Source organism: Solea solea, chromosome 9 (genome assembly GCF_958295425.1).
Source record: "Solea solea chromosome 9, fSolSol10.1, whole genome shotgun sequence".
Classification (NCBI taxonomy): Eukaryota; Metazoa; Chordata; class Actinopteri; order Pleuronectiformes; family Soleidae; genus Solea; species Solea solea.
Genome location: NC_081142.1, coordinates 26295982 through 26323481, shown reverse-complemented (window position 1 = coordinate 26323481; position 27500 = coordinate 26295982). Strand labels below are relative to the sequence as shown.

The 27500-nt window shown below is 43.1% G+C and overlaps 3 protein-coding genes across 3 annotated transcripts in view; 2 read left to right on the top strand and 1 right to left on the bottom strand.

Moving 5' to 3' along the window:
• LOC131466079 (protein sel-1 homolog 3) overlaps nt 1–7174 on the bottom strand; it is a 16577-nt gene extending 9403 nt beyond the window's left edge. The window contains exons 1-10 of the mRNA XM_058639158.1: nt 7028–7174; nt 5260–5755; nt 3891–4017; nt 2568–2689; nt 2336–2451; nt 2037–2086; nt 986–1109; nt 753–894; nt 514–654; nt 1–166 (exon numbers count right to left, since the gene is read on the bottom strand). The exon at nt 1–166 is cut by the window's left edge and continues 40 nt beyond it. Of these exons, the coding sequence (XP_058495141.1) occupies nt 1–166; nt 514–654; nt 753–894; nt 986–1109; nt 2037–2086; nt 2336–2451; nt 2568–2689; nt 3891–4017; nt 5260–5755; nt 7028–7084 (1541 nt within the window). The 5' untranslated portion in view covers nt 7085–7174. The remainder of the gene's footprint in view (nt 167–513; nt 655–752; nt 895–985; nt 1110–2036; nt 2087–2335; nt 2452–2567; nt 2690–3890; nt 4018–5259; nt 5756–7027) is intronic.
• A 1295-nt stretch (nt 7175–8469) lies between these two features.
• psmb11b (proteasome 20S subunit beta 11b) lies at nt 8470–10330 on the top strand. The gene has a single exon (XM_058639025.1). The coding sequence runs from the start codon at nt 8481–8483 to the stop codon at nt 9573–9575; it is 1095 nt and encodes a 364-aa protein (XP_058495008.1). The 5' UTR covers nt 8470–8480; the 3' UTR covers nt 9576–10330.
• An 11248-nt stretch (nt 10331–21578) lies between these two features.
• Nucleotides 21579–27500, top strand: part of LOC131465748 (cadherin-24-like) — a 24155-nt gene continuing 18233 nt past the window's right edge. The window contains exon 1 of the mRNA XM_058638621.1: nt 21579–22021. Coding sequence (XP_058494604.1) covers nt 21695–22021 — 327 coding nt within the window. The 5' untranslated portion in view covers nt 21579–21694. The remainder of the gene's footprint in view (nt 22022–27500) is intronic.

The following is a 27500-nucleotide window of genomic DNA, read 5'->3' as shown; positions in this document are numbered from 1 at the left end:
ACGGACGCGAGCAGGAGCGTCGCTCTGTGGTGTCCGAAGCAGGAGGCGGCCTGAAGCAGAGACGCTGATCTACTCGTGACGTTCATCTGCGTCTGATCCGCGGAGAACATGGAATCAAGAGCCTCCTGGAACACGGTCGTCCTGAGGCTCCTCACGCTCAAACACCCTGCAGGAGGACAGATGTGTGAGCTGTGAGAGCAGAGACGTTCACTTCACGTCAACAATCACACGGTTCATCTGAAAATGTACATATATGACACTTATTATGTTCACTATCTCACTCTCACACACACACACACACACACACTGCTGCCTCCATCACTAAGTTCTAATGTCTTATTTTGTCACTTTAAAACATTTAATTTAAGTGACCACACGAGGCAGCAGAGGACCAGCAGCTCCTGTGTGTGTGTGTGTGTGTGTGTGTGTGTCACACTGTGTAACACCTTGTTAAAGTGGCAGAGATTTGTCAGCATCACACTTTAGAAACAGGACGATCACAAACGCACACACCTGTCCTCAGCTTCTCCTCTTGTGTCTGCAGTAAATGGAAGAGTGTGTTGTACTTTTGTGTGGTTTCCCAGCTCCATGTTTGTGTGCAGGTGTTTTTATCAAACTGACCCCACAGCTCTCTGAAGTGAGACGTGGACGCGTCTGAAATAAACACAACATCTCTGTGATGGATTCATACGAGGCTGCGCTGAGTGAAAACAATGACACGCGTGTTTGAAAGTTCTAGAACATTCTCTCACCTCCTCTGGCCGTGGACGAGCACCGGTGGCTGTTGGTGACTTGTTTTAGAAAAGCTTCAGTGAACGCTTTCATTTCCCGACACTCGTGGTGAGTTCTATCCAGCTCCTTTAACGTTGTCTCCGGGTGAAGTGGATTATTTATCTGTGACATGAATAACACTGATGTCCAGACTGCAATATAAACAAGAAAACACATACGTGTGTGTGTGTGTGTGTGTGGGCAGGGACGCTACCTCCTCGGCTCCGAAGCGATAAAATCTGACGGGCCCAAAATACCCGTGGATGCCTGGCATGTATTTACCTCCTCCCACCACGAAGTATCCGTCAGTGTCGTCGTAATAGATGCTGTCCTGGAATCTGTAAGATATTTATGACGCCACTCAAAACAAGCTATCATCATCACCAGGGCCGTTACAAAGCAGGAGGAGCCAGGGGCCCTAAACTGACCCCCGATGGGAGAGTGAGTGCTTTACAAAGTGACGCAAAAGTTTAGTTTGTAGTTGGACGTCGGCTCGACGTTTGTTGTTGGAGGTGGCTAATGTTGCTAATGTTGCTAATGTTGCTAAGTTGCTAAGTTGCTGGTGATGTCTGCTGCGTCCAGAAGAACAAACTGTGAGAGTTTGAGTTAAACACGCGAAGACTCATCGTGGAAAAGCAGTGAAACAGTTTTGTAACTTCAGTCGTCTCAGCAGCTCCAGGTTTCCGTTGCTTAGTAACAACACAGAAGAAAAGGACTCTTCCACGAGTTTTTACTCGCTGCATGTCAACGGCCCTTCCAACTAACACACAACGTTCAAAGAACGTTCCCCTAAGGTTCTCCTGAGGTTAGTTACAACCAAACCAAAAACGAACATTTAGAGAACGTTCCCTGAGGGTTAGAGGAGGAGCCTAATGTTCCCTAAACGTTGAGAGAACCAAAAACTGAAACTGTCTCCCGTGGTTGCCCCGTGGTGTCCACACAACGTTCCTGTTTGGTTGTTTTTTGGTATTTTTGTTTGCAACTGAAATAGAAGGTTGTCAGAACAAAGTAACGTGAGGGGAACATTCTGGGAGCCTTTAGAGAACGTTCTCTAAAGGTTGTATGAAGGTTGTAACAAAGGAACGTTCTGGGAACTAAATTTGCAACCAAAAACTAACGTTACAGGAACGTTAAGGAAACTTTCTGTGTCAACCACAGGAGAACCTAGGGGGAACCTTCAGGGAACCAAACATTGTTAGCTGGGCTGCATGAAGTCCTCACCTGTTTATATAATGTGTGTTTCTATCATAGAAAAAACATCTTACTGGAAAATGTGTCTGATGGTTTCTTCCTCCCATGTTGTGTCGAGCAGCACCTGAAAAGCAGACGTCATCATCATCTTCATCATCAACTTCATCATTATCACCATCATCTTCATCATCACAGGTTCTTGACACTCAGAGTAAAAAAAGAAACAGAAAGAGTGAAAAACCAAGTGATGCGTGAAGAGTGAGAACTGCCTGGAGTTCCCCAGCTGGAGAGGAAGCATCGCTCAGAGTCTCACAGCTGTTCCAGAAGGAAATGAAAGTGGTCAGAGAAAGGATGACCCCTCCCCCCCCCTTACCTTTGAGTCCTGCACAGAACAATCTAATCGAATCCATTTCCACAGCGGCAGCGCTGCACGGGCGCAGAACGCTTCATCCTCTCCTGTCGTCAGACGAGCCTGAATGATGACGTCTCCTACACGGCAGATGTGACGTCACATTTTCACCACGTGAGTTCCAAAAGCTCTGTATTAATACATGACATGGTTTGTTCCACACACACACACACACACACACTGGCCTCAGGTTTACCTGAGTGTGTGAGCTGCATCATGACTGAGCCGTATGAGTTGGCACGGTCCACATGATGGATGATCCCACACATCTCGTTCTGACAGTGCTCCACAACATAGATCCACACAGATATGGTGACGCTGAAAAACCCCAGCACACGCGACAAATCATTTTCTCTCTGCTCAAAGTCACGGACCTCGCCGTTTGTCACGCAGCGGGACAAAGATGTGATATCACATGCTCTGCTGAAGAGGCTTCATGATGCTTGTGAAGTGGTGAAAGTGAAAGCTGCTCGTGACCTGTGACCTGTGACCTGTGGATCTGCTGACACCAACACATAAACCACCGACTCAGCCAATCTTCATGAAACATCAGCCTCTCGTGAATAATCTAAAACATTCATGAACCTCAGCTTTGTTATTAAATTCCTCACAAACCTAAAAGAAGAGAAACATGTGCTGCTTTAGTGTGACGTCTTTACAACACGTGTCGTTCTGGTCGGACTCAAAACTCACGTTTGTAAACCACTCACTCTCCCACACCAAAGTCCACAGTGTGTAACAGTGAGACAAAGACGTGAACATAATTACGATATATAGTTAAATGCACAGTTTGTCATTTCTGCCACTAGGAGTCTCTCAATTCAACCAATTACAAATGCCTTGGTTTGATGTTGTGACGCAGCAGGGGATTGTGGGAGTTGTTCCCTTCATGTTTGATTCCTTTGAGCTTCAGTGGCAGACAAACAAAAGCAGACGACAAATGGAAAAACATACAAATATTTCAGTCTCTGCCAAAAAATAAGCCCAACAAATGTGATGGAGCCGTTTCTCTGTTTTGTAAAGTTAGATTTTTGTTAAGACTGCAGTTACACTTTCAAACACTACAGGTCGCTGTTGTGCAGATTCCTTTCACAATGGAAAATGAGGATAAAGGCAGTCGGCCGGAACCTTTTTCTGAGACTCCGGTCATTTGTTGAGTTCTTTCTCGGATGTAAACACGAGGTCTCAAACTCGTGGCCTGTGGACCAAATATGGCCCTCCAATTGAATTCACGTGGGCCGTGACGTGACATCACAAGTTATTCCCGTCAGTTTCGGTTATTTACAGATGAATTTTGCATCACATCACTGCAGTTTTTCCATTGTGAACACAAACAAAGACTTTTATTTTGAAATCTTGATATCATTTTATCTACCCTACAGAAAAGTGGGACTTTTTATTCAACATTCAATTCTCCCGTGACCACAGTAAATGCTCAGTGGCTCTGGTTATTTGAGTTTGAGACCTCGAGTGTTTCACATGATGCTACTCAAACACACACACACACACAGAGTCTAACCTGGGCTCAGTCACAGCTTGACGGCGAACTCTCTCCAGGGATTCGTCGATAAAAGGCTTGAACCTGCGGATCGCTCCAAAGTTTTCACCCGTGCTCGCCAGAGGGAAGTCGAGCACGTCGATAACATCTGTGACCGAGCAGAACATCAGAACCTCATAAAGACGACACATTAAAAATCCACGTAAAAAAACAGTGATCGTGTCCAAATCCTCTCTCTGATCTCAGCATCACGGTGATCGGACACTGATAAAAAAAACAAGCATTCATATATTCACGGTTCTGATGCCCCGCCCCCTCGAGAAGACACGTCGTACGAATAAGAGAAAATTCTCTGATCTGTTCAAATGAAGCGTTTAATTTGGCCTGGACAGTGGAGTCTGCTGCGATCTATAAAAAACATAAAAAACGCAGGAAAATTTGGGCAAAAGTGGATAAAATGATACAAAAGTGCTCGAAAACGCTTGAAACTTTACTCAAATGCAAAACTACTTTGATTTTGTATTCTGTATTCTCATTTTCCAGTGGCCTGAGAGCGCCCCCTAAAGACGTGTCTGTAAAACTGTTTGTCCTTGTGGCATCAAACTCTTTAGGCACATGAAGCCACTGATTATGAAGCCGTCTCCTAACCCCGACAGGAAGTGATTTCTGGTGATTTTTACATCTCGTACTTTCATAATGAGACTTTATCTCATGGTCTTTGGACCTTTGTGAGTTTAGGGTTAAGAACATGCCATAGCCATTTTGAATTTAACCCTGACACGAAATGACATTTTGGTGTAAAAAAGAAAGTTGCTGTAATTAATGTGTACATTCTCTGATCTACACCAAACAAAACATGTTTTAGTACAGAAATATTTAAGATTGCTGTTTTTCTTTTCTGTCAAAGACCAGAAGGAGCGGTCATGTGACCGAAACTGCTGAACTGTATGAATATTTTTGCGCGACACAAACGAGAACAGCAGCAGATCCTCACAGTGACTCGTCCTACAGTCGCCGATCAACCTCGATCTGCCTTCCTCTCGGTTCTTATAAGCTCACAAAGTCCTTAACGTAGGCCTCAGGCCACACGGCAGTGGTCCTGGTTTGACTGAGAGCTTTTGGTTTGCAGGTTCTCCCCGTGTGAGCGTGGGTTCTCCTCGTCTTTGAGTCCTATTAACTTCCCAAAGTCCAAACATTGACCGTCTATTGACCCGTCTACCTCTTTTTGACTCTATGTTAGCTGAGATTGGCCTCGCCCTCCTTCAACCCTCACGTGGAGGATAACGCGGTAGACAATGAGCGATTAAGTCCTAAACCTGAAGTAGGAGTAAAGCAGGTCCTGCTATGATTTGGAACTTTAATCATTCACTGGGAAAGCCAAAGGCCTGACCTGACTCGTGAGGACACTGGCTGATTCCGTCTCTGGTTATCTGCCGCTTCAGTTGGGTAAACCATGAAGGACACTCGGTGGGAGGTTTCGTCGCCATCATGGGCAGAACTCTATAAATCCTCCACATGGACCGTTGGTATGTCCCGGCTTCACCGCCCTCTCTCAGATGGTCCAGCCAAGCACGAACCGTCACAAATCCAACATCTGTGACCGCCCCGTCGAACAAGCCGTGAGTGTCTGAAATGGAAGGAGGCCTCGGGAGCGCCACCCGCTGGGTCCGGTCCACGACGGGTGTGCTGCTGATCCATGTCCTCCTGAAGATGACCACATCTTTCTTCCTTAACGTGGACACCACAGCCTCCACTGTGAGCCCACACGGCCTGGAGCATCGATAGCGCACATGGACGACGGAGTCGTCCGGCACTCTGTCAGCAGCTGCGGTGAACTCGAGGAAATCGTCGCGCAGACTCTGACGACTCTGTGAAACACTTTCTCCCTGAGTGAAGAGAACAGCAATCAAATCTGTTTCATTGAAAATAAATTAGAGAGGAAACACGGAGCAGAGAGATGACACAGCTCTAATCATCTGATCACAATCATGTCGACGTTTGGTGATTTGTGTTTGTAAAACTGGTTTTTGACACTCATCAAAAGACAAAACACTTGCTTAAAACTGCTTTATCTCACCTTTGGACAGTGTTTTTAATCTGCTAACTGAAGTTAGTAAACCACTCACTCTCCCACACCAGAGAGTCCAGAGAGAAAATCAGTGATTTTAACATCACACACACACACACATACTCCATCACTAAGTTCTTATATCTTATTTTGTCTCTTCAGTGTTTGAAATCCATCGTTCAGATTGACCTCAGTGACACAAAGTGACCACAGGAGGCAGCAGAGGACCAGCAGTTCCTGAAAATCACTGATTTTCTCTCTGGACTTTGGTGTGGGAGAGTGAGTGGTTTCCTGTTGGAAAAGTCTGTCTAACAGTGAGATAAAGATGTGATCATGTAACGTAGATAAAGTTTATTAGTTTAACTTCTTGTTAAGTGGCTAAAATCTTTGTTTTTTATAGCATTCTTAGTTTGGACGCTGAAGCTGAATTCTTTGCATGTGCACATACAGAACATACATGTATATACTCAGCCACTGAGTCATTGAATCCAAATCTGTGTTTAAAGTCTAATTGCTAACAATCCAAATACATGAATTTAAGTGTAGATAAGTGTAAGCTGTAGATGAACTATAACATGACAGCAAACACAGATACAGCAACTTTTCTTCACACAGCAAAGACAACATGTTGATTTTCTTTGTCCGTCCTTTAACTTTCTTACTCCTGAGTCCTCTATCTGCTAAAAGCTTTACTTTCTCACTCTGTCCACCACTGTGCACTGAGGTTGATTTATGGATTGTTTTTCTGGATGGAAGAACACGGTGTCTGCCCGCTCGCTGAGGCAGTGGCGTCGTTGGCGTGAACCAGAACAATAAGGTTTAAAGTCCAGCAGCTTTATGATCTGAGACATGCTTTAAAACACACTGAAGCTGAGCCGAGGTGATAATACACTGCAGAGAGGAAACGACTCAATAACCGCATAGACTGTAGTTTAGCATATTCACCATAACACTTTTACTTCCAGTATTTCCAAGTACGTCGAATCAACACAGAGACAAATTCTGTATTTCCATAAATTTTTGGTTGAAGTGCACGTCCTTGTGACACCACTGTAAACATGTGTTAAGTGTAATATTAAGAGATTTTTACCTTTAAAACAGCAGCAGTGAAAGCGTGTGCAACAACGATGACACGAAAAACGTTCATTTTTTTGTCTTTAAAAAGAAGAAAACATTCAATAAATAAAGTGCATTTTGAGGGAAATCCTATCGTGTCAGTAGTTGACACTTCAGTGTGTGTGTGTGTGTGTGTGTGTGTGTGTGTGTGTGTGTGTGTGGATACACCCAGTGTAATGATGGATTACCGGATATTCCGGTGTGGCAGGTTGAGCTACAGTGTTTGACGTGCATGAGTCACATTTACAGTAAAGTGAAAACTGTCAGAGACAAAAACACTGAAACAAGATTAAGTCTACAAGATTTTAAGAACATGTTTCTTGCTTTACCTCAAGTTAGACCACCTTTACCGTACCGAACTGAACCGAACTGGACCGAACTGGACAGAACCGACCCAAACTGAACTGGACCGAACTTAAACAAACTGGACCGAACTGAACCGAACTGGACCGAACCGAACCAAACTGGACCGAACTGGACCGAACCGACCCGAACTGAACTGGACCAAACCGAACCAAACTGGACCAAACTGGACCGAACTGAACCAAACTGGACCGAACTGAACCGAACTGAACCAAACTGGACCAAACTGAACCAAACTGAACCAAACTTAACCAAACTGGACCGAACTGAACCGAACTGGACCGAACTGAACCAGACCATGATGGAAACACGGCTCAAGTCGATGGTGTCACGTGAACATCTAAGTCCGAGTAAAATCAAACCATTCTTAGTTGGACTAACTTGATTCCAAGTCCGATTACTCCTGCATGAACACGCTTAAACGGACCGGAGTCGGACTTTGCGTTCTGTGCATGCACCATGACCATTACGTTCGCTGTTTTCTCTGAAAAGAATTCAACAGGAAACTGATTCAGTAGCACAAGCTTATAGAGAGATACAGCGCCACCTATGGAGGTGGAGTCAGAGGTACACGGTCAATAAATTGAATTTCTCCTTTGCTTGTAAACTCTAAGTTGTGCGATTATCTGACTCAGTCTAGCTCGACTTTCCCGTCGGCACCGACTCATTCAAGCAAACAAAAAAAAAATCAAAAAAGCCTGAACTGTCCCTTTAAGTGGATTAGCTAACAGTCTCCTGTTGTCAGATTATTTCCCTTCACCGTGGCAGTGATGCATCAAACCACAGAGTCTGACTCGACTCGATGAACTTGACCCACGGCTTTGCCATCACGCCGCGGCGTGTCCTCTTTGGCCGACGCCCACGCAAGCCTTTGAAGAAATGTGAGTGTGTGAAGCGACAAAAATTAATCATCCGTGAGCCGCTGACGGTTCATGTTTCAGAGTCTGGTGAACAGTTGCTGAGGGGCCGTTTGTCACCGTGAAGATATATAAACTGCAGATAAGCGACAACGTTAGACGCTGTCTGACAACAGTGGGAATATGTTTGTTTGATTTGATTTGAGAATGGCTTTACAGGAACTCTGCTTTCAGGACCAGGGAAGAACCCGATGGTCTTCAGGGAAGATGTTTGGGTCAAACTATCAAAGTGATTCCTCCTTTAGCAGCAGCACATGTCTGTTTCACTTTTATATCCCAGTTGCCGATTACCTCGATGAAAGTCCAGTTCAGTTTGGACAAATCAGCGCCGCGCAGAGCTGCAGCTCTATCTTCTCGCAGGACTCCATCCTGACGAGCTTCTCTGTGCCTGGTGATCCACGTCCTCTGTCTGCTGCCGCGTCCTCTCAGTCCGTCCCGTTGCCTTTTCCACATTCTCATGGAACCACGACGCTGGCGTTCATGTTCCAGGGCGGCGTGCTGGCGGCAGCAGACACCCGCTCCAGCTGCTCCGGGCTGGTGGCGTGTCCGGCGTCTCAGAAGATCCTGCCCATCCACAGCCACATGGTAGGAACCACCTCAGGCACCTCGGCCGACTGCGCTCTCTGGAAACGGATCCTGTCACGAGAGCTGCGGCTCTACCAGCTCCGCCACGGACGTAGTCTGTCCACACGAGGAGCCGCCAAACTGCTTTCACACATGCTTCATCCGTTTAAGGGCACTGAGCTGTGTGTGGCGGCCACGCTGTGTGGATGGGACGGAGGAGAAGTGGACGGACGCCATGATGACGACGGCTGCATGGTAAGACCAGAGAATGTAGAGAAACCTGAGGACACTCGTCTCGAAAAGACCCAAAGTTCTTCTTCCACTCAACCAAACGCTGCCAGCTCAAGTTCCTCTGGACCCAGTTTGGTTTACGTGTGCAGCGACGGCACTCGCCTGCAGGGGACGCTCTTCTCTGTGGGCTCGGGGTCGCCTTACGCATACTCCATTTTGGACCAGGAGGTTAGATGGGAACTGACACTGCAGGAGGCCACGGCCATCGCCAGAGAGGCCGTGTACCGAGCCACACACAGGGACGCGTACTCGGGCAACCATGTCGACATCTATCATATCACCTCCACTGGATGGACTCGCAGGGACAGGGAGGACTTGAAAGAGGAATATTACAGAGAACAGGAGAGACGAGAGAGACGGTTGAGAAGGGACGCCACTTCTGTCTGAGGAAAATCAAAAACTTGAGCTCTGTGATGAAGCGAACAGCACGGACCTGTGTGGACAGAAGAAGAAGAAAAGGTTGAAGTGACACGATGCTGTTTCTGTGTCAGATACTGAATTAATGAACGGGACATGCAGTTGTGTATTTGTTAGGGCGTGAGCGCTGTTCCCTGTGACTAACAGCTGATTCAGATTATTAAACATAAGAATATAAAAACACGGCTGAACACTGTCGAGTGTCCACAGAACAATCAGTAAATACAAAAACAAGAGAGCTCTAATTTCAAAGATGACAAAATGTGTCCATTTTTACTTCACCTTATTCACCCACTGAAGTTCCACTTCATTTTAAGCATTTACTATTAAAAATGTTAAGTATTTATAACACACATAAATACTGTATAAATGAGAGAACACTTCCACTGGGCTCCTCCCTGTGGATCACTGCCCTCTGAACCAAACACAGAACACCATCCTGCTCTGATTATCTGTCATTTTACTTTGTGTTTGTTTCCCCGGTGCCTTTAAACATTTAATATTTATTTCACAGACATAGATAAGCTGTTATTTAACTTTGGATATTATTTTGTTTTATTAACAAAGCACAGGTCAGTTAAAGCGTGTCCTCGAGCACTGCAGGAAAGTAAAATAAGCCTCGTTTCTGGCTTTGTTTTCTAATGTTTTGCCTGAAAAGATAAAAAAAAAAATGCACAAGAGAAATAATCTAATTTTAAGAAAACACACACATCTCAATATGCAAATGTGCAAATATAAAAAGTTTGACGGTATAAATTCTTAAAAATGGCTAAAACAAGTAAAGGAAGTTTCATTTTAAATAACATTTCTATTTTGACTGCGTTCAGTTAATTTTCTCATTTTAAGGAACATTAAAATGTAAATTTACACACTTGTTTTAAGAATTCTAGCAAAGTAAATTTGACTTATTTTTAAAACAAGAACGTCTAAATGAATTTGAGAATATGTGGCTTCTTTTGTTTTTGTTTAGAGCACAGGTAATAGTTTGGCTAAGTTTAGCTGCATTCTGTTCTCTAATTTGAACTTTTCTGTGTCATTATAATATGCTAGTTTACAGCACAGGTATTAGGTTGGCTAAGTTTAGCTGCATTCTCGTCATTAATGTGAACGTTTTGTGTTTTATTAACAAAGCAGGAGTCGAGTCATGTAATATATCCATTGTCATGTAGCTTTAGCTTCTGTTTCTGTCTCTGCTCGTTTCCTCACAGGTAAAACTTTGACGGACTTTATTTAACTTTTGTTTCATTGACTGCGTTGTTTCTGTTCTTAGTTTTTTCTTTTATGAGCCAAACGTCTCATTTCTTGAGTCTGTATCTGCTGAGTCGTGGATTATTATTATTTTGGCACTCACTGTGACTGTGGTGCTTGTCATTTGGCTTTGAAGTGAACTGCAGATATAAATATTAAGTAAGAGGTTTAAGCAAATTTCTTTCACACAAAAAACATCTGACCCAGTTTCTGTCTCATCCTGTTCAACCAGCACGTTTTTATCTCCTTTTACAAAGTTGCTTTTCGATAAAAGCGTCTGCCAAACAAGTAAATGTCTGACATTTGGATTCAGAATTTATGAATCATTTCACTTAGAAACGAGACGAGGGTCGTGAAAGACCGATTAAACATCTGGAGTCTGGTGTCCATAAAGTGTCGCCGTGTGAGGGAGGAACACGCGTAACTATGGCAACAGCCAGTGAAGAGCTGACTTGTGATTTGTGTGTGCTGTCAGAAAAACATCTGAAGTTTCTTTGACACTTCACAAAGTTAATGAATTTTTGCTGACCTTGCTTGTTCATTCAGTGTGAGCAGTGTGGTAGTAAATTAAAAATACTTGTAATTGTTCGAGTGACTCCTTGAAGGATGTTAAATATTCGGGGGCTTTTTTTTTTCCTTATCCACAAAGTTCAGCCTCGACTAAAGCTGCTCCCTGTAATTAGGTTTTGTAAGGAACAGAAGTGAAGTGTTAGTGAAACATCCATCGCGTTGTCATGGATTATTTCAGTGTTATTAAGATAATCTGATGTGTTTTTATGTGCTCCGTGTTTCCTAACCTGTTTTATTTTATCATTTCTCTCATTCCCTCAAAATAACAAAAGCACGACACTTTCAGACACCAAGTATCGATTTATTTTATTATATAATTATTAACGGCTGTTACAAATAAACTTTAAACTTTTTATGGATTAGCATGAAAAAAAATCATTTCATGTTTCTGTCCACTAGATGGCGCCAAGTGCTCACACTCACTAGAGCTATTGTATGAGTTTATGACAAAATATGATTCCACAAAAACTATTTTTAAATAGCATTTTGAGATATTGTGATAATATCGTATCGTCACATAAATGTCGCGATCATATCGTATCATGACTTAAATATCGCGATCATATCGTACCATTACTTAAATATCGTGATCATATCGTATCATGACTTAAATATCACGATCATATCGTATCTTCACTTAAATATTGCGATCATATCGTATCATGACTTAAATATCGCGATCATATCGTATCATGACTTAAATATCGCGATCATATCGTATCGTGACTTAAATATCGCTATCATATCGTATCGTGACTAAAATATCGCGATCATATCGTATCATGACTTAAATATCGCGACCACATCGTATCATGACTAAAATATCGCGATCATAATGCGGTCAGCACGGAGCTCCCCGTTCCGACTTCCATTGTAATGGTGCATTCCATTCGTTGTCGGAACTTGAAATTTCCGAGGTCATCTCAGATTTTCGACGTAGGATTTCAGTGAGGAAATCAGTCGTTATGTTGTTAGTGTACGTGAAACGTGTTATCGACAGTTATTGCTAACATCGACTAACCCGACCTCCCACTTCTAATATAATGGTGCGTTCCATTTGTAGTCACAACTCAGAATTTCCAACTCAGAGCAACGTCATCGACCCCGAGGTAGGATTCCAAGAATTAGAAAATCAGTCGTCCACACAGTGCTGTACTTGTTGTTATGCTTTTTATGTGGAACAACGACCACGACCTCGAGAGACATTGGTGTCCGTGTTTTTCTTTCTTTTTTCTCCACTTCTCTACTGGAATGCAGTCAAATCAGCGTTGATGTCGCTCCGTGTTTATTTATTTCCCTACATTCAGTTTCATGTACCTGTCTTGTTGGGATTAATTTTTATCTTTCACTGACATGTTTGAAATGGGAAATACAAAACCTCACTGTGTGTGTGTGTGTGTGTGTTTATGAGCAGCTGAGCAGAGCTCGCTCTCTCTCTCTGTCGCTCTCGCTCTCTCTCTCTCGCTGTCTCTCTCTCTCGCTCTCTCTCTCTGTGTCAGATGAAACTCGACGTTCTCTCCCACGTTGAATCACTTCAGCTCTGTTAAACCTCAGAGCAGTGGACACACTGCGGTAAGATCCTTTTCATTCTCTCTTCTTCTTCTTTCTGTTTCATCATCATCATCATCATCATCATTCATGAAGAACTTGTTTCCACTGTGCTGTTGTTTTGTTTGTTTGGTGATTGGATGATGTTTCTTTTTAATCATGTGCACGTGTTACCAGCAACTACTGAAGCTCAACGACCTGATTACACTGTTCTCTCGTATGTGATGAAACTGTTCTTCTAATGCAGGGATGAATTATTTCACAATGAATGTTTAGCATTTTTTAATTGGGATTAGAGACGGGACCTACAGGCATATTGTAATCACTTGAAAAAGAACATTTGGCTGTATTTATGAGTTTATTATTTCATTAAAACATAAACATTCTGCTCTGGTTTTATGAGTTTATGAGACAATTTTTCTGGAAAACTAAAATTGTGTTCTGTTTTTCTGAAATAATTAATTTCAAGTGCCTCATCTTAAATTCATGAAGCTTGCCATATTTATTTAACCGATACTGGAGAAACATTGTAGATCTGAACGTCCTGATGTTCCTGCACAAAGTCAATTCTACCTGAACAGATCTTAAATATCTCCAAATGTCTCAAAGTAAAACTGGATTAAAGCGAGCGACTGGAACACGTTTGCTTCCGGTCGAGCACTCAAGTGTTTCATGAATTCAGAAAACAGTTCATTATTTTCTTTATTTCAGAGGAATGTCAAATGTAATCTGATTCCATGCAGAATGCAGCAATTTATTAATGATGGAGTCTGAAATTGCGTGGCAGTGTAGAAGAAGAAGAGGAGGAGGAGGCCTCCTCGAGTTCTTCATCGTGACAGTTGTACTTTAAAGAATCTTCTGGATAACATTAGTAAATAAATGAAGACATTTGTTTGTTTGTTATTTTGTCCTCGATGGTGTAGAACAGTATTGTGATGATTTTCTGCTCAGGAGGACGGTTTAGTTTGTGAAGTGATGTCACTGACAATATAATATGATGTTTTCACTTATTGCGATAAAAAGCACAGACAGGAAGTTAATTGTGATGAATTTCTGTGCCACAAGGGGGAGCTGCATCTTTCATCATGACTGATTATCATATGATTATTTTTCACACAAAAATTACAAAATAAACATGTGTGATGTTTAAGTTTAGCATGTAAAAACAGAGCAGCCCTCGCAGCCACTGCCCTGCCAGTAGGTGGCGCTATGCTCTTAATTCAGTTTTCATGTGCCGATGGTGTCTTTGTCTCACATGTGAAGTTTAGTGCAGATTTAGTTAATGTACGGCAAAGTTACCATGCACTTCCTGTTTTGTGATGAAACGGCAGCGAAATTCAAAAGGCCAACTTCCTGTTGGGTGAAGTTCATGTTCGTTGATGTGTTCAGGGTCCGTCTCTTGTGTCACGTATGAAGTTCCGAGCTGATCGGTCAACGTGTGGCACAGTAACTGCCCACTTCCTGTTTCATGGCGAATGGTTGAAATTTGCCAAACTACCTAAGGTTACCGTGGCCACGCCCCTCATCTTTGATGTTTCTAGCACAAATTGACATTTTTTATGTTGCTACGATTAACGTGTTCAGACGAGTTTGTTCATTTACGTAACGCGTAAATCACCAAGAACGACACTAAATTCAAAATGGCCGACTTGCTGTTGAGTTGACGCCAGGGTCCCAAGAGACTTTTTTGTTCGTCTTGGGCTGTGACATGTTTCCACAAAGTTTCGTAAAATTTGGTGCAACTTAATTTTGTCTTTGTCGTACTGGGTTTCACCTGTGGGGGGCGCCGCTGAGCAATTTTGCAGCATTTTTACATATTTCCCCCATTAAAACAAGTTTCTTTCAATCGTCGCAATAATCTCGTAAATTGCACTTATTTTGATCCAGAGCGTCGTATCGTGCATTTTCCTCAACTTTTACAGCAAATAAACAAAACATCACGAGTGCATTCAAGCTGTGCTCACATGACTTCCGACAGACTTTATTTTCAACAGTTTTTAACTGTCACTTTATGTGGATCCATTCAAACTTAGGGGGCAAAGTTTGAACGGATCCACATAAAGTGACACAAGTGACTGACGCTGCTGTTGTGCTTCAGTTTGACCTCATGGACCTGAACGCAGCAGACAGTTATTATTATTATTATTATTATTATTATCATAATATAATGTTTGTGACATTACGTTACATTTATTATCACAGAGTGTGTAAATCACATTAATGTGCATCACTGAGGTCACTGTGTGTGTGTGTGTTTGTGTGTGTGCGTGCGCTTAACGAGACAAGGTCACCCTGTTTGTGTGTGTGTGTGTGTGTGTGTGTGTGTGAGAGACAGAGACACAAGGAGAGATCTGGACCTGCTCAGCTCCTACTGCTCCTCCTCTTCCTCCTGCTCCTCCTCCTCCTGCTGTGAGTGTGGACCATCACTTCAGCTGAAGTCTTGTATGTAAAGCGTTGACATTAATGATGAGCTGAGTACAGTCACTGCAGCAGTGAGGGAGGGGCGTGGGCGGGGCGTGGGCGGGGACACACAAGCACTTAAGCGACGTTCACACTGGAGTTAAGTGTAGAATAAAAGTCAGCTCCTATATTTGGATCCATGAGTTCAGGAGATTCTGCTTTTACCAAACAAATAACCTGTTGTAGACGGATGAATGGATGATGAATGGATGATGAATGGGTGGATAGACAGATAGATGATGGATTTCTTGTCGGCTCAACAGCGCCCCCATAGTCAGCCACTGGAATTTGTTCATACAGCTACTAAATTCAGAAAGAAAAATGTTTGTCTTTTTCTTCTTCTGATGATGATAATAATGATAATAATGATGATGATGATGATGATGATAATAATAACAAGAATAATAATAAGAAGAAGAAAGAGAAGAAGGAGAATTTCTGGCAGGTACAACACTGCCCCCTACAGGCCAAGGCTCCCAATGATTTTTGGTAATTTTGAAGATGAAATTGTGTGAATTCATGAAACCACTGTATCCATGGCAACCAAGGAAAGGAAATGACATCTTTCTCTTCCGTCCAAGCGAAAACTCACCAATCTTTCGATCGATGGTTTTCCGATGAATTTCGCAGTGGGAAACGTGTTCAGACTCCGCCCTTGCCTTCCTTTGATCTGTATGCAGGTTACCGGGGCAACCATGATGGTCTGTTTGCAGGAATAGCCCACAGCACGCTTCTTTTTAGGAAGTAACAAACTGTTTGATTTACAGGACCAATCACTGGTGGCAGAGCTCGCTCTCTCTCTCTCTCTCTCTCTCTAGCTCTCTCTCTCTCTCTCTCTCTCTCTCTCTAGCGCCTCACAGTGGTCATTTCAGTCACTCCAGCTCATTCTGTGCTGCATGCAGTTCTAGTTTCACAAAAATATCATTGGATTCATTTGTGAAAACACTTAAAAGTCTTTCTTAGAACGCGTCCCAACTTTTCTGCAGAAAGTCAAATTTATTTTAGAGCAAATATAAAAACAACCAACACTGACCAAAGTTTACAGATGTGAAGTCACAGCAGCATAAAATCTATAAAACAGATACAATCAATAAAAACATAAAAGAAAAGCATGAAGGCCAAGGAAAGAGGTCGTTTTTAAAAGTGAATAACTCGTTCCAAAGTTTACTGGCCTGGGTTTTTAAAATCATGTTTTTTTTTACAGTACTCACAGTAACTCCGTAGGAGGAGAGTGGAGACATTCAAATGAACAGGAGATGCAGAGAAGGATAAAGAGGTGGAAGTGGAGCAGAATCTGTCCACGGTGTGGTCATTAGAGCCACACACACACACACTCCTTCACCTCCTCTGCCTCCATCACACTTTTTTTGTCCCGTGTAAAAAGCCTGACATGCACGGGCTATTTTTAATAAAAATGAAATAGTCTTGTTGCAGGAGAGTAAAGTGAGACTGAAACAGCGATTTGCAATTTGGAGCCATGTCACCACTCATCACTGCGCTCAGAGTCCTCATGCTTTCATCCTCCTTCCCCGCCTCGCGTTTTCACTCACACTCACACTCAACGCCCAAAGACTTCAAACGCCCGTGAGTGACGCGCGGCGCCGGGAACCACGGTTTGAAGCGAAGCTGCAGCGGCGAAACACACGAGTGTGGAGGATCCTCTTCTAATGTTTTAATGAACTAAACGGCCTCAGGTTCAGACGTGGTCTGAGCACAATGAGAGGAAAGACTTCATTTCTCCCTAAAATCTGATTCTCTGGATTCTCAGGCCTGAAAGTAGGTCAGAGGAGTCTGAAGTTTCATCGGTTTCCTTTCTTTCATTTGAAGACTATCAGAAAATGTTCTTCTTCATATTCTGCTCTCTCCGTCAAAGGCTTGTGCGTCGTCGTTTGAAGGCACGCGTTCGACCGCACATTTATCGCCTGCAGCGTCGCAGCACATTTAATTTGATCACTTTTAGCCGCTGAGTTTTTACAAATCAGGGCTCAGAAATTCAGCCGATTTTCTTTTTTCCACCGTCTAATAAAGTAGAAGTGTTTAGTGATGACCTGTTCAGTGGAGAAGCAGGAAAAGACTTTGGTTGTTGTTCATTATTAGCTGGTTATGGTTAAAGCTTTGTTTAGAATGAACACATGAAAGAAAGTCCTCAGAAGAACAGCTGCTCAAACCTGTGTGTGTGTGTGTGTGTTAATGTATTCATGCATGAAGGTGAAAATTCACATTCATGCAGGAGTTAGCGTCAGATTAATGGTCACAGGTGGATGTGGACAGAAAAACACTTTTCAGCTCATCAACTCTCAAAGATCAATGGCAACACAAACCAGCGCTCGGCCGTTAAACTGTAGCTAAATGAGGACGAGTCGGTGATGAAGTCATTCACCAGTGTAATTTATCTCCTGAGTGGAACTTCTTTGTCCGGTGGGCGTCGAGGCGTGCAGATACCATCAATCACCTCGCATCCCGGCAATCGTGTTTGACAAAGAACGGTAAAGTAGCTGAGCTCCGCCTCCTCGCCAGGACCCGAGGCAGTTCTGTGAAATTGGTTAAGACCTCACTCGAGTCTCTGAGAGAGAGGGAGACGGCGATCACTCAGTCACAGCAGCCATGAGACTCATGACAGACGAGTTTCATGGTGGTGAAGTGGAGAGCACCGATGCCTCGCAGGGTCAGCGTTTCTGATCAACTGTCAAGGCGGGAGTCAAGATCTTGGACTCAATTGCAGGAGAACAGAAGCAGTTTTCGAAAAGGTTTATTTGCTTGGATAAGCAAAAATGAAGTTGACCAGAGGTCAAAACAAAACTCATGGAGGGAGCGAACAGGCTCAAAAAACTCCTCAAAAACACAGAAAAGAAATCTACAGCCAAGAAAACTAGAAAATAAAACTACAGACTTGCTGCGAAAAACTGAAATCAAAACGACAGCCTTGCTGCGATATCACCATGAACGGGGAAACTATGAGACACAAACGCTTGAATCAATAACTTGGTCTTCTCTGATTACTCATCTGTGACACACTGACAACTGACAAGGGGAGAGGTAATTATCACCAGGTGCAAGTGGTTACTAATCAACGGGGCGTGGTGATGACAGAGACAGTGGAAACCCATCACCAAAATAAAACAGGAAGTGACATAACAAAACCGAATTCCCGGAGTCCAGGAGAAAATCAGTGATTTTAACATCTCACACACACACTGCTGCCTCCATCACTAAGTTCAAATGTCTTATTTTGTCTCTTCAGTGTTTGAAATCGAACGTTCAGATTGACCTCAGTGACACAAAGTGACCACACGAGGCAGCAGAGGAGCAGCAGCTCCTGGGTTTTCTCTCTGGACTTTGGTGTGGGAGCGTGAGTGAGTGAGTGTGTGTGGTAGAGTGAGTGGTTTACAAAGACGTGAACATGTTCTGAAGATATCGTGACGCAGATTTTATTATCCATAGAGCACTGTGTTCGATCCTGGTTGTCTTTGAATGAGCTTTATAATTAAATGTGATTTAACCATCATCCAGTAAAGCTACTGTATGATGATTCAAGATTCAAGATATTTATTGTCATATGTTCAGTTAAGACAGACGTCACACTGCACAATGAAATTCTTGATTTGCACGTTCCCCATAATCACTACAACAACAAAAGAATATATTTTAAGTATTTATATAAAGTAAACACAGTATCAGAAAAATATAATAAAAAAAACTAGAATAAAATGTAAGCTAAATGTACAGACTGAAAATGTAAACCTATGTTTAAATATAAACCTAGACTAAACATTTGACTAGTATAAAAGTATAAAAGTATAAAGACAGCAATAAGATCTTAAAACAGACCTATAGTAATGCAAGAAGTCATACAATATTGGACGATTATTTAACGAGTTTTTTAACAGCAGCAGTGTGTGTGAAGTGATGTCGGCAGTTCAGTGATGTGGGGGTGTGGGGGAGGGGCTGAGGTGTAAAGGTATGTTGGGTGTGTGGTAATGAGTAATGTAAATCAGTCGGGGGGGGGGGGCGTGAAGAGTGCAGTGCAGTTTCCATACCAGACTGCGATGGAGCTGGTGAGGATGCATCTGTAGAAGTTGCTGAGCATTTTGGATGACATGCCATATTTTCTCAGCCTCCTTAGGAAGTACAGTCTCTGCTGAGCTTTTTTAATCCACTGCTGTACATTGTGAGACCAGGTTAGGTCCTCGCTGATGTAAGTCCCGAGGAATTTAAAGGTTTCCACCCTGTTCACTTCTGTCTTACCTATGCACAGTGAACGGTGGTGTACACCCTTCCTCCTTGGGTCAGTGATCATCTCCTTGGTCTTTTCTGCGTTCAAGGAGAGATTGTTTTCCTGACACCAGGCCACAAGTTCAGCCACCTCTCTTCTGTGCCATCTCCGACCCACCAGTGATCAATTCAATGACTGTAGTATCGTGAGCAAACTTTACGATACTGGTGTTGTTCTGGGTGGCCACAAAGAGGGTGTACAGCAGGGGACTCAGCACGCAGCCCTGGTTACAGTTCTTGTTTGTGACGGTTGCAGACCCTGACTGACTGGGGTCTGTCTCTGAGAAAGCTCTGCACCCAGTTACAGAGAGCAGGTGCCAGTCCAAGGGTGAGGAGCTTGACAAAGAGTTTTTGTGGAATGACCGTGTTAAACGCAGAACTGAAGTCGATGAAGAGCATGTACGTGTCCTTGGCCTCTAAGTGAGTGAGGGTGGTGTGGATGACGGTATTAATTGCGTCGTCAGTGGACCGGTTCTGACGATATGTAAACTGTAAAGAGTCCAAGGTGTCCGGGATGGTCTTCTTGATGTGGGTCATGACTATCCTCTCGAAACACTTCATCACTATAGGGGTGAGTGCAATGGGACGATAGTCATTCATTCACAGTGTTTTTCTTTGGAAGGGGCACAATGGTGGTGGACTTGAAGCAGGTGTAGCTTTGTAGGCTCCCCTTACGTTGCAGCAGACCTGGTCCAGAGTGTTGTTCTCCCTCGTCGGAAAGTTGACTTGTTGGTGGTATTTGGGGAGAACAATCTTGAGGTTACGGTGGTTGAAATCGCCGACTGTGATGAACACTGCGTCCGGGTGTGTGGTCTTGTGTTTGTTAATGACAGCATGCAGCAGCCTCAGTGCCTTGGCAGTGTCCGCCCACGGCGGGATGTAAACACACAGTAAAAACACAGCACTGAACTCCCTAGGCAGGTAGAAGGGTCTGCATTTCACCATTAAAAGTTCGATATCCGTTGAGCAGTGTCTTTCAACTACCTGTACGTCTGAACACCAGCTGTTGTTCATACAAACACAGACGCCGCCGCCTCTCTTCCTTCCCGAAGCCACTGTGCGGTCTCCGCAGTGGACGGAGTGTGTTGTGAGATGGATGGCAGAGTCTGGGATGCTGTCCGAAAGCCAAGTTTCCAAGTTTTGTCTTATCTCACATTGGGTTGTATTCCTGGTTCTCAGCTCATCCATCTTGTTGTCAAGGGAGCGAACGCTAGCTAGCAGCAGGCTAGACAGCGGTGGGCTTGTAGCCCTAGCCTTTAGCCTAGCATGTAGCCCCGTAGCTGCATTGTCCGCTCTCCGTCGGCTGCGCTGGTTACCCAGGGCCGGTGCTGTTAGGCCTCTCTGACTGTGGTTAGGGGGGTCCGTCAGGCTAAAAGTGAGCTCATGGTGAGCTAAACCAATGTCCAAAAGCGCCTCTCTGCTGTATCTAACTAGAGGGTTGCCAGAGTTAGCATTTAGGGTGCAAACACAGATAACAATATATACAAAACAAAGTAGTTGTCGAGGAGACGACGCAAACACGTCAGCCACAGAGGACGCCATGTTGGTATCAGTTTCTTAAAGACAATTCCAGTTTTCCCATTGAACAGTGTGATCACTCGTTTCGACGCCTCGCCTGTTTTTCACGCATTTACGTGTGTGTGACAGAAAAGATGTTGATGGTTATATTAACAGACTGAAAGTGAACACACACACACACACATTAACAGTATATTTTTACATCAGATGAAGGAAAGATTCTCTGCGACCGTGGAAATTACAAGTTCAAAATGTCCGACTCTCATGTAAAGACATGTTAATGACTACAGTGAAAATCACAGTCATTTTGTGTTCTGTGTGTGTGTGTGTGTGTGTGTGTGTGTGTGAGCAGAACAATGAGAAGAGGAGAAAGTGAAACGACGCCTCAGCCCGAGCTGAAGAAGAAGAGGAAACAGCGGACGACGCGTGATGAAAACATCTGCGTCTGAAACGAACCTTCAGTGAATTCAACGATGGCAGCGCACATGTTTGTCCTTCTGCTTTTACTGAGTGAAGCAGAGCGGTGTCGCCTCTCAGCGGCCGCAGGTCGGTCAGAGGAGCGGGAGTTCACACTCAGTGTGACTCACACAGAAGGTCTGCCTCCTGGTTCAGATGACGAGGATTACGTGCTCCGTTCGGGACCCGGTGACACCAGAGTTCTGCGTGAAATAACACGAGGAGGAGGAGGTGCCATAAGATGGGCGGAGCCTCGCTCTCGTCGTCAGAGGAGGAGTTGGCTTTGGAACCAGTTCTTCGTCATCGAGGAGTACAGAGGACCTGAGCCGGTCCTCATCGGACGGGTGAGCGAGTAAAACTAATTAATTTCATTAACTCATTCATTCATTTTTTTAATCTTTAGACACATAAACACATACAGATACAATGTTGTTGTTTTTGTTTTCTGAGAACCAGTAGACCTCATTAGGGATGTCCCGATCCGATATTGATAGCGGGTATCGGTCCGATATCAGCCGGATTATATGGTAGTGCCTCTAAAATCTCCGATATAAGCGCTCCGATACAACAGTCCATTCTGCTCCAGCAGCGCCTGTTATGATCACGTGGGCTCTGTGTGTTGGATGCATGTAGAGCCCACGTGATCACAACAACAGCGTGTGTGTGCTACTGCTATTTCAGAGGTTTAACATTTTTCTTTAACATCTGAAATCAGAGGCAACGAAGCCGCACAGCGAGCGCGAGTTAGCCATTAGCACCATGCTAGCTCATCCTGTGGCGAGCTGCTAAAACAACATTATTTCATAAACCAGTGCCACCTGTCGACTTTCAACAGCATCCGTTTGTTAATTATATATATATATATGTATATATATACATATATACGTATATATATACATATATACATATGTATATATGTATATATATACATATATATACATATATATGTATATATATGTATATATATACATATATATACATATATATATATATATGTATATATATGTATATATATATATATATATATATATATATGTGTCTAACCTCAACCTAACCATGAAACATATCTTCACCTTAAAATGTAGTAATTTACGTTATGGGGACTTGCTTTTTGTCCCCACAAGGAGGACAAGTCCCCATAATGTGACTGTGTAAACAGGTTTTGGTCCCCACAACATTAGTAATACCTGGTACACACATACACATATATATACAGTATATATATATATATATATGAAAGCTTTGTGTGTGTTAATGTGTCCTGAAGCTCCACACATGGAGCTTAGTACGTCTGCGGGGCCAGTCCCCGGGCTCCGAGCTCCGGGTTTACCTGCGGGACGAGTCACTCACCCTGTGTGGGTTGGGCTAATCCAAAATAGTGAAAACAAGGGGGGGGGGGGTTCTCTGAAGACACGCTGTTACCTGGGAAACACGGGTGCTCTGAAAACACTCCCATGAGCACTTGGTACCTTCCTCCTGATGAAATTAACCATAGACTGTATGAAATTAACATGGCAAAAGATCCAATATTCTTATGTTGAAGGTTAAAATTGATGTAACCATTGGTTAATAATAAATGGGTCAGTTTTTCTCAAACCTACTGTTGCTGACTAGTGTTCTCTGTTGAAGTAATATCACTTGATCAAGCCTATTCTAACATTCCACAAATAAGTCAATAAAGTATGTATGATTCGTGCTGATATCGCATCAGATCAGTATCGGTATCGGCCAATACTCAAGGCTGCAATATTTGTATCGATCGGAAGTGAAAAAGTTGTATCTGGACATCCCTAGTCCTCATGGAGACCAAAACCTGGTCCTAATCAGGAATTGTGGTTCGGTGAGGTTAGTCAGTTTTAGGCTGATTACACTGTCACAGTGAGTCAGTGCAGAGTTTAGTCTTTATGAATCTTCTGGGTTAGATTCATCCTGTGAACCAGAAGACACGTTAACAAGAGTCTTTGCTGTGACGCTCTGACGCAGTTTATATACTGTAGATTGTTTGTGGGCGGAGCTCCATGACATATGCTGTTAAACAACTCTCTCATGGAAACATCTGCAGAGAAGAAACATCTGTATCTGGACGAGCAGCTCCTTTGACAACTTGTCAGCTCGTACCGAGGTCAGGCCGGGATGTACCGGAGTGAGTAACTACACTGTAAACTACTGTACTACTACAGTAACTCCAGACGTTTCGAGCTCCTGCAGTAAACGGTGAAAGAGTTGTGAAACCACACGTGACGACGGATTCTTCTCTGCAGATGTTGAGTGGAGAGAGAGTGGAGCAATGCTGTGGTCGATGGTGAAAAGAAATGGTCGTTACTTCTGTCTTCGTTTACGGTCAAAAGGCGCTGACTTCCAGAATTGAGAGATGCACAAAAATGTACAAAATGATGTTGAACTCAGCGTTAGAGATCATGAGGGAGGGACGTGGAGGAGAGGACACCAGGTCTCCTCTCTAGGGAGGTGTTCCTGTTCCTGGCACGTCCAACAGGGAGGAGACCTCAGACAGACCAGGGTCCAGGTGGAGAGATTATATCTCCAGTCAGAGTAGGACGACGTGTCCAGGGAAGGACAAGTCTGTGTCTCTCTGCTCGAGCTGATCTTGGATGAGCGGCTGACGATGGACGGATGAATAGAAGACTCATTTGTCGTCCTGAACGCGAGTAAACCGCAGTTACGTGGTCCTGTCGCACCATGAAGACGGGCGTGCACTGATTAAACCCTCTAACACTTCACAGTCAGACGCTGGGCACTAATGCAGCAGCTCGGCTCCACTCAGAGCAGGATTACTCTGAGTGTTTCCTGCCACTTTATAGCTCGTGTCATACTTTACACTTGACAGTGTTGATTGGAATGGTGCCAGTGCAGCGTGCACCTCATAAATGCTTCATCTGCCCCGTTGTTATTGACACAGTGAGCGGAGGTCGTGAAAGCAGACGTCAGTGGTGATTTTATTCCATCATGTTTCTACAGAGACGCAGGAATAACGCCACGGTTATATTTTACTGTTTGTGACGTCGTCAATCAGCTACAACCTTGTTTTTTATCATAATTAGTCCGAATCGTTGTCATCTACACACAGAGGTCATGGTTCTGAATAAAAGATAAATTAATGTAAGTAAATAAATTGTAACACAGACAAGTTTATGTTCAGTAGCTTTACCTATTTGGAAAAAAGTATAATTTCTGGAAGTTGTAATGATTTATTCCTTTACATTCTGACACTTTGTTATTACAGTTTTATTTTTATTTTATTTTACTTTATGTTTTTATTTTTGCCTTTTTCTCATATTGTCTGTTTCTTATTTTTAAAAACGAAGCTGCTATAAAATCCCAGGTTTAGGTTCAATAAAATCCACTTATCTAAACTCACTGTAGACTTCACTGCTCTCCTATAGAATAAACTGTGTGTTTGGAAAAATCCATTTTTGGTCAGAATAAAATGTTTTTACAAATGTCTTGTCGTCTATTACACACACGAGACAGTAATATGTGGAATATTCCACAGTTGCTTTGTCGGCGTTGCATTTATAGACGATCCCTGAGCATAGACCACTCGTTTATTTAAAAGACGATTGTTTACTTCACACGTTATTAATGCAACAACGTGATATTTTGTTTCCACAGATGTCATCTGTAGTTTTCTGTGGTTTAATGAGTCAAGATTCTTAAAAAGTACTTGTTGTATTCATAGGGCCTTTGTGTAAGATATGAAACTAGAGTTTAAAACTGGAACTACATTCTAAAATTAAGAGATTCATGATGGCCGATTCCATACAAACATACAAGAAGCTAAACTTAAACCCATTTTATTGCAGCTTCTGTTGTTTGTTTCATACACTTAACGATAACTTATGGAGTAAACCCACTTAAGTGTTCCAGACTGGATATTTAAGACTATTTAGTTTATTGCTCTGCTGCCCCTATAGGTTAACAGAAGGATGGTTTACACTCTTTCAATCACCTTAGCATTCGTGTTCTTTTCTATGCAGATGACGCAAACTTGTTTTTCCCCCAGTATCATTTAATTTTAAGAGTTAAAAAACATTAACAGTAAGCTTGTCTCTAGTAGAGCTCCTCCTGCTGGTTGTATATAATAGTAAAGCAGTGAATAATGAGATGAATTCAGAATTTTATTTTGTTGTGTTATTTATTTACAAGCGTTTTCTCATCTGTGAGGTTTCAAATGTAAATCCATGGATTTCTGAAGCTTTGATTCTCATAATAAAAGCTTAAATCTATCGCTAAAGCGGGTTAGAAACACAATGTTTCCTCTGAGAAGGAGCAGAAATAGAGAGAGAGGCGAGATGAAACCCATTAACTGTGCGAGGTTTGAGGGCAAACCATCAACTGTTGAAATCCCAGCTGCTTCAAACGTGGATCACGAGAGGGGGGAAGAGTTTTGGCTGCCGAGGACGAGCAGATGAAAAGCTGTAGGTGAACGTACATGAACATGAGAGGAGGGAACGTTCGCAGCACACTGACGTTTGTGCGGGTGAATACATTTCTTTCCCACCGTGAGATTGTTTTTCCATGGTGACTGAAGCACAGCAGGACTGAGGCAGCAATTATATCTGTGTGTGTGTGTGTGTGTGTGTGTGTGTTTCCTTCTTTACACTTTACACAAACAGAGGGATCTGGATTTTGTTTTCTCTATAAAGCTTAAGCTGTGTTTCCTGTGAGTGTAGTTTTTAGTGTTTCCATTAGGAACAGAAGCAAAAATAACCACCTCTAACCATTCGATTATTTTGGGGAACCAGAGTAAAATGGTACGGGACCCTCAGGGCGGAGCTAGTGATTGGTGTAAATATCCCACGGAAGTCGAGGCAAACAAACATCTGCAGTCTCTTCTCGTACAAACTCGTTGACGTGTTGTTGAGACTAATGCTGTGTTTCCATCATGGTTCAGTCTGGAATGGTGAAGTCCTGGGTCAGGCTTGCGAGGTGTGGGCGGTACCCGATGGTGGTGTAGTGTAATATCATACAGGTGTGACGACATCGAACGCAGCACAACATCCAGCAGCTCAGTTTGAGGCTTTTAGACGTTTCTCTGTCGCTCGACTTGTGAGACTGTACCATTTTACTTTCACGGTGTCTGAAGTGTTACCATGAACCTTTTTATTGTAGACAGCTCAGATCTGAGGACAACTGAGACAATGAACCTTAAAAATGTGCCGAGTTAGTTTCTCTGGTTTCTCTGGTTTCTCTGGTTATCAGAATATGTGATTTATGTCTCACATAAAGAATGGAACGGTTGATGCTGGTTATTTTGGTTCTATTATGAATGGAAATGCTAAAAAAAGGTTCTGTACTTAACCAAACTGAGCTGGAACTGTGACAAACAGCCACAAACCAAGCAGCTGGACGTCCTCCTGTTTCTCTGTCGTGGTGCGTTCAATGTTCACAAACTGTACTGACTCACATATTAGAGGACACAAAATGACAGAAACGTGTTTTTATTACACTTCATACTGTTGATTTAGGAATTGATTAATAATCAACTAATCAATGAATGAGAGTGTGTGTGTGCGTGCGTGTGTGTGTGTGTGTGCGTGTGTGTGTGTGTGTGTGTGTGTGCGTTCGCATCAAGGAAAAAAAGAGTGAGTGGGTGTTGGGATGAATAAAACCCTGAGTCCCCTATCTTGCAATTTGTAGGGTGTATGTATATATATATCTATATATGTGTGTGTGTGTGTGTATATATATACATACTACCAGGAGTTTCTATAATCCCTAACTTCATCCTCCTGATGTGTGTGTGTGTGTGTGTGTGCTAATCTCATATTATGTCCGTGCTGTGATCCACTCGAGCGTTAACAT

Excerpts from the sequence above, each read along its gene's own strand:
- psmb11b (XM_058639025.1), top strand. The coding sequence starts at position 8,481 with ATGGCTTTACAGGAACTCTGCTTTCAGGACCAGGGAAGAACCCGATGG.